This window comes from Brassica oleracea, chromosome C4 (genome assembly GCF_000695525.1).
Source record: "Brassica oleracea var. oleracea cultivar TO1000 chromosome C4, BOL, whole genome shotgun sequence".
Taxonomy (NCBI): Eukaryota; Viridiplantae; Streptophyta; class Magnoliopsida; order Brassicales; family Brassicaceae; genus Brassica; species Brassica oleracea.
Window position 1 is genome coordinate 48,266,973 of NC_027751.1, and position 12,382 is coordinate 48,279,354.

General features: G+C 31.3%; 1 protein-coding gene across 1 annotated transcript; it reads right to left on the reverse strand.

Annotated features, from left to right (window-relative positions):
* Window positions 1–9,677: 9,677 nt before the first annotated feature.
* On the reverse strand, window positions 9,678–11,385 carry LOC106340751 (cytochrome P450 710A1-like). The gene has a single exon (XM_013779597.1). The coding sequence runs from the start codon at window positions 11,327–11,329 to the stop codon at window positions 9,824–9,826; it is 1,506 nt and encodes a 501-aa protein (XP_013635051.1). The 5' UTR covers window positions 11,330–11,385; the 3' UTR covers window positions 9,678–9,823.
* Window positions 11,386–12,382: the final 997 nt, after the last annotated feature.

Consider the following 12,382-nt stretch of genomic DNA (forward strand, 5'->3'; position numbering starts at 1 on the left):
ATTGAGAAGTCACTTTATTGATTACGTTGACGTGTCGCTTATACAAGAGTTCTCCAATTAATTGTTATAATTTGATTAGTTGATGCTTTTCATTATTCATTTACTTAATTAAAGTTTTTAAAAGAAAACAATTCATAGAATTACCCCCTTGTTCGGAACTACGCTAGGCGTTAGTCGGGCGCTCGGACTGGGCCTAGCGCCTAATGAAAAAACCGGGGAGTATACGGGGATTAATCGCCGACTTGTTTTTAAGTTATTATAATATTATGTATCTAAAACACAAAAACTTCTCATGGTCTGGTGGTTATAGGAGTGTTTGCCTCCTATCCAACTCCGGGTTCAAGTCCCATTTGACTCAATATTGATTTTTTCGATTTTTTTTAAATGAGTGGCATTTATGTAAATAACTCATCGCCTTCCTCAGAATTCTTTTAGGGCTTCACGATTTCTGAAACAACTTTTTGCGGCCGCCATAGATTTTTTTGATTAATCTTTAAATCCTTTGGGTTTTAACTGTAGTTTGCATTATAAGCTTGTAGATCTACCACATATAAACCGATTTTCGACTTCAGATTAACAAAAAAACTAAACTTTCTGTACCACACCGCCTAATCCTCCGCATACAACCAAATCGCCACGTTCGGAGACCGCCGACCGTTTAATCGCCGGAAAGTCACTCCGCAGCGGTCGCGTTTTAGAACACTGGAATTACCTAATCTAATCTATGTTTCCAAACATACAATTAAACATCTTAAATCTAGATGAATTAACATAATTTGTTAATAGAAATAATTAAATATCTATATTACATTATATAAATTGATAAGATAGATATAAATACATATGATACTATAGAAACAATTGTAAAAACGATTTTTATTATGTTTATATTAGTAGTGAATAAAATTAATCATAGATTTTAGAAAACTAATTAATCTAAACTTAATAATATTAATTAAATTCACTCATTCACTATATATATCGTATAAAAATGTGTCAAATGAATGGAAAACAGTCAAATATATAATTCTAAAAAATTTCAATCATTTTTTAATGACAATGTGATATCATATCTTATATATTAAAACAGAAGTCACAACCTTGATTCATGTGTGATTTTTTTTAAAAATAGACCTAATGGATATATTCCTATAAAGTTATGTTACATTTAATATCTAATCTTATCATTTAAATTTTGGGCCTACCAAAATTTTTATTGGCCTATCAATAATTGGATTTAAACAATAGATGATCCATATGATTTATAGAAAGTATAAATTAAATATATATAATTTAATGTTGTAATACTATACCTCCATATGTTAATTATTTAAATATTTGTCGATCTTAACTTTTAAAATTATAAAGATTTTTTTTAAATAACAAAAATCATATTATCTAACAATGATTAGTCTTTACTATCTTAAACCAATGAAAACAAATTTTAAACTATATAGTTTATTTTAAACATTAAACAAAGACTAAATATTTAATTATTTACTCGATAATATAAATCTATGAAGGAAAAATTTTAATTTTTTAAAAACTTTCTAAATTTGTAAAATGTTACAATATCTTTGAATATGACAATAAAACAATATTTTACTAATATTTATATATATAGTTACCATTTTAATAATGAAATAATAATCCGAAAATATATATAGAAGAAGATACAAATACATGTGAAAGTTTGAAACAATCTATTCAATGAAAAAAATATACCTTAAACTTATTATGTTTTAAAAATTGATAGACACTATTATGTTTTAAAAGTTGATAGACACATATATATTATAATATATACCAATTTAGAATTGAAAAAAAATATCTATATAAAAATAAATGAAAACAAAAACCCGCGCGGTTGCGCGGATCGAGATCTAGTATGAGATTAAATTTATATTCATCTTTAGATTTCTACCAATTGCTTTTCGAATTATTATTTTTTGCTAATTTAGTAATGGAAGATTTCCATATGTATGAGTCTTAGTCATTTTAATTAAATATATGTTATATTTCTAGTGAAATTCAAATTTTGCTTGCTTTCTTAAACTATAACTATATAGGAATTACAATGAGATGGTCTTCGTATGCTAGAAGCCATAATTAAATGATTAGTCTTTACTACCTTAAACCAATGAAAACAAAATTTAAACTATATAGTTTATTTTAAAAATTAAACAAAAACTAAATGTTTAATTATTTACTCGATAATATAAATCTATGAAGGGAAAATTTTAATTTCTTAAAAAATTTCTAAATTTGTGAAATGTTACAATATCTTTGAATATGACAATAAAATAATATTTTACTAATCTTTATATATATATCTAGTTACGATTTTAATAATGAAATAATAATCCGAAAATATATATATAGAAGAAGATACAATTACATGTGAAAATTTGAAACAATATATTCAATGAAAAAATATACCATAAATTTATTTTGTTTGAAAAATTGATAGACACATATATATTACAATATATACCAATTTAGAATTGAAAACAAAATGTTTATATAAAAATAAATGAAAACAAAAATCCACGCGGTTGCGCGGTTGCGCGGATCGAGATCTAGTATTACATTATATAAATTGATAAGATACATATAAATACATATGATACTATAGAAACAATTATAAAAACGATTTTTATTATGTTTATATTAGAAGTGAATAAAATAAATCATAGATTTTGGAAAACTAATTAATCTAAACTTAATAATATTAATTAAATTCACTCATTCACTATATATATCGTATAAAAATGTGTCAAATGAATGCAAAATTGTCGAATATATAATTCTAAAAAATTCAATCATTTTTCAATGACAATATGATATCATATATGCGTTATCACTTTTAGAAATGATTAAAAAATTATATTTAAAACATAACAATTGTATGCTAATTTATTTAAACGTATTTTAATCTATAAATTTTTTATTTAATTCATCTATTAATATAAACATATGAATTAACATTATTATATGGTAATTCATTTAAAATTATATTATTTGGTAATTCATTTAATTTATTATATGGTAAGTCATTTAATTATATTAATCAAAGTATTTTTCACAGGATTTTTCTAGAGTTAATACTCTATTAATATAATTCATATAGCTTGAGTATTAGCATGCTTATTTTTAATAGAAAAAAAGGAGACATAAAATTAAAGAAGAATAATAAAATATGTTTGTTGTGTTCTTGGTATTTTTATATTCTTATGTATTTAGATTTTATTTGTTTGTCGAGATACATGTACTTTTTTTGTTACAATAAATGTGAACTAATTAGTTTTATGTGTTATTAAAATGTTAACACAAATTTAGTAAGAAAGTTCAATAAAAATGATCGTCTTTACAATTGTTAAAGTCAAAGATGGAAAATGTAATATAAATTAAAAGTAATAAAAATATTTAAAAATTAATGAGATGTATTTTTACGCTATAATAAAATTTTAAAATGTACGATAATAAAATATTAACAAAATTCATACAAATAAAAATATTTTATTTTATATAATATTGGATCTCACATTAATAGTAAGTATATATGTCTAAATAACGACATTTGGTTATTTAAAAATTGAAATATTATTTTTTATTAGTTAATCAGATTTAATTAATATAGGTATGTTTTAATTTAATTTAAAATAAATAAATAAATAAATTTTAAAAGATATGTAAACCATGATTAATTTTAATTAAAAATATTTGGTTGAATGAGTTAGTGTTTGATAAAATAGTGTGATGATCAGAGATAATTTAAGGAAACATTTGTTTGCTTAACCCATTTGAGTTTTATGTTAAACACTAAATTAAAAAAAAATGAGTGAGAAAGTGTGATTTGGAACAAATTATGAGAAAAATTGCTTAAACTACTATTTTTCTAATACATGTTTTTATGTTTATCTTAACCAAATTTATCCTTATTTTTAAATAGATAAATCCTACTATATTTTAATTGAGAAGCCGCTTAATTGAATTTTGAATATGTGTCTTTAATAGGTTAAGTTTTTTAAAATTTGATTTTAATCAGATCTAAAAATAAAAAGTTACTCTAGAACTAATTATTACAAATTACCAAATAACACAAATAATATTACAGATGATGATTTATGGTAACTAATTGTCGAATTAGAGAAATAATATATATGTTTTATCAATTTCTTTATTTTTATCAATTAGTTATATATAATTAAATAAAATACTTTAGCTTTTTTATAGAAATAAATTTAATGGTTATATATTATTATATAAAATAATTATATTTGTAGGTAAGGAATTAGTATAACTTTTATGTTTTTAAAGCCCACACAAAACCGTTTACAAAAGTTCTTTCATGATGAAAGCATTCGATCATTGTATTGGTCATATTGGAGTTACGCAAAAAACAACACACTTTTTTTTTCTTAAGAGGTAGAGTAGTTTTGGTTTTTCATGTGTTAAACTAAAATATAAAGTAATTCTACAAAAAATTATCTAAATTAATTATAATATTCTTTTCTATAAGAAAAAGATTTTTAATGACTAAGGTTTATGTTTTTGAACTATATTAAATCTCACATATCTTCTAAAAATACATACTGAATTTTTTTATTATCCAAATATTTGAAATTAAAAATTAAAATTTTAAATTTCTAATTATTATTCAAACATTATAACAATGTAAAGATAATATATATATTTTATATATAATATAACTACCCGTAAAATTGCGGGCAAACACCTAGTTTGATTTAAAAAATACTCTATATACTAAAATCCACACTAAGTATTTAATAGTGATCGAGAGTTTAATCTGGAGAAGAAAAGATGATGTAGGCAACGATATCTTTACAACACAACGATGTAATCAGATTCCAGTAGGCAAAGATAGATTTTATTGATGAATAAGATTGAATACAACAAGTGAAATGAGATCGAGCGTTACAAACGGGATTGATAAGAGAAAAGACTTAAAGCTAGGTGAAAATAAGATCGATGTGTATGTGTAGCTCTCTCTAGGGTTTTCAATGTGTCCTCTATTGTCTCCGGTCGATCTCTTCTTATAGTGGAGTGAATCCGCGATCTCCGTAACCGCTCTGCGATCTCCGGTTCTTCGAATCGATCTCCTCTTGCTCGTCGGAATCGGGATTCTTCATTGGTCGCGCGGCCCAAGTCACTTAGACCCAATTACCTAGTTGACCAAAATTGGGTAAAACAAATACTACTTCAATAATTTTAATATCCACATAAAATTTTTGAACAATTATCAGACTGAATTTAAATATATTTAAAGTATTTGTAAATTTAAATTTGAAATTGAAAATAGTACTTTATATTGTTGGACGCTTCAACGTCTATCGTCCTATCCTATATAATCTCATGTGAATCCATCCATGATTTATACTTAATTATGACATTTTATATTTGATTTAAGAAATAAATCCAATCTTTTCACAAGTTTCAACCAAATTTCCATATCATACGTTGAGCATATCTTTTAACACAATACAAGTAGTAGTGATTGTCATGATCTTTATATAATGCTAAATCAAATCTTGTAATATATGATGATCAATAATTTTTCATAATTTCATGTTTGATAGTCTATTGTATATATTAGAAGATAACAATACCATTGTACAGTTTAGATACGCTATCTTCTAATAGTATATTATCATCTCAAACTAATGTTTTCATGTCGTATAATTTTGTCTTCTTCATAAAAAAATTAATACCAATAAAAACTCTTGGGTCTGCCATTGGCATCATCTAAATTAACTATACATACTTTTCCACCTCACCCTTCCTTAAAAATAATAATAAGACACATGTTTTATTATACTCCCTTCGTTTTTCGTTTTTATTATAAGTCATTTTAGAATTGTGCACATAGATTAAGAAATCATTATTTTTTATATTTTATAAATAAAAACATCATTAATTATTTATCTAACCAAAAATCAACCAATAATAAAATAAAAGATACGTATATTATCATTGGTCATATAACATTAAATGTTAATAAATTTTACATAAAAAACCGAAAATATCATATGATTTGGAACATAAAACATTATCTAAAATGACTTATATTACAAAACGGAAGGAGTACAATACTGAAATTCTTGCAACCTAATATTAAATCATAGAGAGAGAGTACATTCGAGAGGATCAATCATAACAAATACGCTATATGTGAGGTGATTCAAAAAGGTAATAAAACACAAATAGATGATAAATGATAAATTTTTTTTTTGTGTGTTTATATGTATTATATATTTGATAATTTTCAAATTTATTGAGAAATTTAAAGAATATGATCATTTGCATATGGTATGAATAAAGAATGAAAAGTAAATAAAATAAAAAATATATCCATTGTTTCATCATGTTTTTCACAAAACATAGATTGGCTTTCTATTCTCCATATCTATGAATGCTTCCATTGATAGACATCAGCCATGTTCTTTTAGAAGTTTCTGCGACACACTCGGACGACTGCAAAATACAAAGGAAAATAAAGAAGTTGTAGTTTACAAAAAAAAAAAATAATAATAAGGAAGTTGCCGCTGAGGGGGGAAGGTGGTTAGACTTGGGGGATTTTCCTTAATGTCCCAAAAATATATGTTTCGTCCAGTAAACCAAATACAGTGAGACGTAAATATATATATATTCTGATTTTATTATAATGCTAACATTATTTAAATCAATTTCGCTGTTATATTTCAAATCAAAATTTATTGTAAATAAAATGTTGATAAAATAAGCAACTTGTTTGAATTTCAACTCCAATTATTTGATTCTAAAGTCAGTGTATTCAACTATTCATCGAAGATTTCCAAATCTAGTACAGAAACAAATAATTCTCTATTAAACTATTATTAGATCTTGATTCGCGCAACCGCGTAGATATTTTTTTAATTTATATACATAAATATTTATTTTAGATCATTGGTACTATACATTTTTAACGTTAATCATATATTTAAATATTTATATAACTATTTCAAATACAATAATTTCATAGCTTATATGTTATAATTAATCAATTGTTTAAAATCGTCACAGGCATTTGTCGCTTCTTATTATATATTTATCGTATTGTATTTGTATTTAGCTACTGAAAAAAATTAATATATGCATAAAACAACATATCTGAAAATTATTTTGTGTTTAATTTATACTAAATTCTGACCCACCGTCCTTCAAAGCTAGATTTTCTTTTAGCAGTATTTTTTACGCTTATTCATTTTAGATAATATATTATTGGATATACAAAATTTTAAGATACGAAATTTTTTTTATACATGTATTATATAGTTTTTGAATATTAAGCCGTTTGTCATCATATTATATTTTTAACATAAATATTTATATTTATGAAAATGAATTTATCAATTTAATATAATCTATCATATTTAGTTCGATATAATCGTTTATTTTAACATGATTTATTATTGTTATAAAATAAATAAAAACAAAATAGAATTTTTATTTTTCATTTTATGAACGATAACTGAATATATATATATATATCAATGCATAATAATAATTCTATTTAAAATTAAACTATATCATTATTAGAGTAGTTACAAAGATTTTATATTATTAGCTTTAGTGAATATGTGGAACTTACCAACATAATTTCTGGTTTTATTTCTAAATTTGAAATTTATATATGAAAGTTAAATTAAACTAGACCTACATAATAGAGAAGAAATATTTTGAGATACTGTTAAGAACAACAAAAAATATTTTTAAAAGAAAAACTATAATATATTGTACTTACAAACTAATTTTGTAGTAAATATCTTATATATTAAAACAGAAAGGATATTTCTTTCTAACAAAATCTTTTAAAGATCTTTATAAAAATTATTTTGAAAATTAATCAATTAAATTTTTTATTATCATTAAAAAATCATTAAAATATTTATATGATTTTAATTTTCGTTCATCAATCAAAAATAAATTTAATTTGAAATTCTAATTATATTTTATGATAATTAAAATTTAAATTAGTTAATTTTCGAAAATAAATTTTATCATGATTCTGAAAAGATTTTCTTAAACAATATTTATTTGTATTTTAAATACAAGATACATACATTAAAAGATATGATGATTAAGTTATGTAAAATTTGATAAACTTTCTAGAGGATGGTCCAAAAAAAAAAATCACATGAATTCTGTTTTAGTATATAAGATTTCGATGCATTCTGGGATATAGATACGGTATATATGACTCTCTTTTTACTTCATTTTATAAGACTGTTTTTACATAGTCATGATAATGGAACGGGTACCCGTAGAAGTAAAAAATACAGGACAACTGAACGCAAAATATTTAATCTTTTCAGTGTGTGTTTTGTGGGTTTGTTTTTGGTAAAAATGTTTACCACTTTCGTGTTTTTACATAAATTCAAAGGAAACAAGAAGCGGAAGTACAAGAATTAAACATAAACAACAACAAAATACAGACCGGAAAACACACAGACAAACATTAACGAAGCGAAACATCTCAAACACAGCATTGCCTTCACTGAAAGGAGAGGATATCAAGAGGACGCATGCTGCCGCCGTTGTACGGGGAGAGCTTCGGTTAATCTCTTCTATTTTTAATCTCTTGCGCTCAATTATCAGCACATAGAAAAGGATGTCCATGATGCATATAGTAAAAATCCATTTTAGATAACCGGACACTAGAACACCACTGGGGAGAACTCTCAGGTGGCCTAGCGGCAGTACTGAAGGGCTTCTCACACATGACTACCCGAGGTCGCCAGTTCGATACTCGGGGATAGCGGGGTGGTGCTGGGTAGCTAAAAAATCCCGTACTCGCAGATGGCCTGGGCTAATATGTCCTAGAGGTTTCTCGGGTACGCCTTGGGGATTTCTGGCGAGGTGGCCCTTCGGGGTGAGCCCAGTCACTATAAAAAGATCAACCTATACAGTTTGAGAACTCTCAGGTGGCCTAGCGGCAGTACTGAAGGGCTTCTCACACATGACTACCCGAGGTCGCCAGTTCGATACTCAGGGATAGCGGGGTGGTGATGGGTAGCTAAAAAATCCCGTACTCGCAGATGGCCTGGGCTAATATGTCCTAGAGGTTTCTCGGGTACGCCTTGGGGATTTCTGGCGAGGTGGCCCTTCGCGGTGAGCCCAGTCACTATAAAAAGAATCAATCTATACAGTTTGAGAACTCTCAGGTGGCCTAGCGGCAGTACTGAAGGGCTTCTCACACATGACTACCCGAGGTCGCCAGTTCGATACTCGGGGATAGCGGGGTGGTGATGGGTAGCTAAAAAATCCCGTACTCGCAGATGGCCTGGGCTAATATGTCCTAGAGGTTTCTCGGGTACGCCTTGGGGATTTTTGGCGAGGTGGCCCTTCGGGGTGAGCCCAGTCACTATAAAAAGATCAACATATACAGTTTTGACGGGATGAGTCAGCTCTACTGGTTAGAGCCTTGGGGGCCAATTGTCATGCTTCCGGGTTCGACGCCAGCCGGAGGCGAACTGCTCATCCCTGTCACTAAAGTGGGTACTGGGCCTTCGGGTTCAGGGAAAAACCTCCCGGGTGAAGCTGGCCCGCTGCCTGACCGGGCCCAGGGAATGACCCGCGAAGCGGAGAACCCTGGATTATCAAAAAAAAAAAAAAAAGAAAAAAATCGACTTAAACATAGATGACCATAAAAATCAAATCCAACATATTGCTGAACAGTGAACACAATAATGACATCTTCAAATTCAATAATATTCAACGCCACTCGCTTCGAGAGACACACGCCACGGAACAGCAGTAGTAATAAAAACAAGACTCCAAATTAATTCAACGTAAGGTCCGGATACGCTGCGACGCGCCTAGACAATAACACCGTACATCCATCCTTGGGAGATATCGTGGGGCAGTACACGATCTCATCGCAGCCGTCCGATCGAACCCTCTTGAAATCCAAAAGCGTCGAGAACATAGCAATGAAGAGCACGAGGTGGTTCAGTGCGTAACGCTGACCTACGCACTGGTGCGAGCCCCATCCAAAAGCGAGAAAGTTGCGCTTGAACACCTGGTCTTCTTTCCTGGTCTCGCTAAACCGGTCTGGATCAAACCGGTCCGGTTCGGTGAAGCCTTGGAACGAGGAGTCGAAGACCGAGGGAAAGACGATGGTTCCTTTTGGTATAGTGTAAGTTTTCGTGAGAGGGAAGTCTACAGCTGCCACGTGTGGGACCATAGTCGCCGGGGGTCGGTATCTCACGACCTCACGCGCCACGTTGAGCGTGTACTTCATCTCCGCGAGCTGATCCACGGTGATCAACACGTTGGACTCAGGCGACCATATGCTTCCTACTTCCTCCCTGACTCTCCTCAGTACATCCGGCTTCGACTCAAGCTGTGTAACCGCCCAGAGAAGCGATGACGTGGACGCGTCTTGCGCGGCAAAAAGGAAGTCGAAGAGGAAGCCGCCGATCTCTTCGTCGCCGGAGTGCGGCGGCGGTGGATTTCCGGATGCAGCCTCCGCGATTATAGGCTGCATCCAGAAGTCTATTAGACACGTCGGCTCTTCTCCGGCCGCCATTCTCGCTTTAGAATTTCCCGCGCATACCGCGAGTATGTTGGCTAGCCTCTTCACCGCCATGCGAGCCTTGTGGAAGGCAGACCCTGGGAGGTCAAAAGGGAGCGTCATGGTTCCGAGGTTGAAGATGTTGTAGTCCGTACGGAACCTGTTTTTATCTTCCTCGTCAAGGTAAGGTCCGACAAAAACTGTCTGGGATGTTTCTAGGTTGAGGTCACGGACAAGGTTTCGCAGCGACACCGGACCGTTACAACTTTCCTCCCACAGCCGTAGATGACGGAGGATGATTACTTGCATGAGCTCAGAGTATATGGAGAGTGCCTTGGGGGTGAAGTTTGGAGCAATCTGACGGCGAACTGACTTGTGATCGTCGCCGAACATGTAGATGAAGTTGTGGTCACCGAAGAGCTTCTTGCCGAAGGGATGTCCGACGAAGTGGAATGCATCAGGACGAACGTTGGTGAATATTTGATGAGAAAGCTCCGTGTCTCTGATGTAGACGATGAATCTCCCTACGAGGTAGTTGGCGGAGAGGCCGGGGGAGTTTCCGGCCAAAGCGGATTGCTTGTACCAGAAGGAAGTGGGGTCACGGACGACTAAGACGGCGTTTCCGATGATGGGAGGTACGAAGAGAGGGCCAGGGAGGTTACCTTTTTTGCGAAGGTAAGTGAGTTGCTCGAGGAGAAGGTAGAGAAGTAATGCTGAGATGAGTATGTATGGTGAGAGAGAGGCTAATATGGAAACAGGGCTAACCATCATTCTTTGTTTATTTTTTTAGCTGGTTGTATATTTCCGATGATATTCATGAGTCTCAAAAGCTGAGTTATATACACAAAATGTACAAAATGTCGATAATATAAGAATATGATATATTGTAAGTTGTAACTGTCGACGACGGATGCATGCAATTTTCTGAATACATGTGTGCTGTCCACCAACACGTGTGGATTCCAACCGGAAAGTGGAAATAATGCAGAAACGGTAAACATAGACTTTATCTTATATATATATATTTTGCCAGTGGAATTTTATTAAATGGGTTTATGCCCAACAGAGGCATGATTAATGGGGCCAAAAGAAACGGCCGAAGTTAAAAGCCCAACACGGGCCGAAGAACGAAAACAACTCTATGGACCATAGCCCATACAAGGAAAGCCCGTTGAGGAAGAAGAGACGCATCGCACACCACGTGTCCGATCACCCAGCGATCAATGAATACGTGTGATGCGCCTCGGATCATAGACCCGGGCCAGGATGATGCGACCATGGCTGAGCCAGATGATTCTTCAACAAAAGACAAACCAGGATGGATTAATGGTGAAGATACTGATCTAAAACCAGCTGATGAGACTGAGGACGAGCTGGAACCAGCTGAAGAGAGTATGTTTGAGCTGAAACCAGCTGAAGTGATAGTAGATGAGCTAGATGAGCTGAGTGAGCTAAGTGATACTAGCTTGGAGCTGAATGAGCTAAGTGACACTGAAGATGGAGCTGGTTTAGTTGCTGGGCGAAATGAGCATTTTTCAACCCAAAGAAAAATTCATAACAAATTCATTTTGGGTCGGTTTTACACGAAATTCGACCAGACCTTTCCTCAGTCCATTTCAAGCCCATTCTCATCAAGAATGCCAAGAGGGAGTCAGCAAGGAAGTCTTGGTCGTGCATGGGAAAAAGAATTCAACAAAAATCATTAATTTCGGTCTTTAGTCAAAGTCTTCATTTCTAGTTTCCATGTCTTGTTTTTAGCACATTCTTCTTTGGATTTCTACAACTTGTAATCCTATATATAGGGCCTAAGAGCCACGAAATAAG

Bases quoted from the DNA above. Each gene is read 5' to 3' on its own strand.
- LOC106340751 (XM_013779597.1), bottom strand. From the start codon at position 11,329: ATGATGGTTAGCCCTGTTTCCATATTAGCCTCTCTCTCACCATACATA.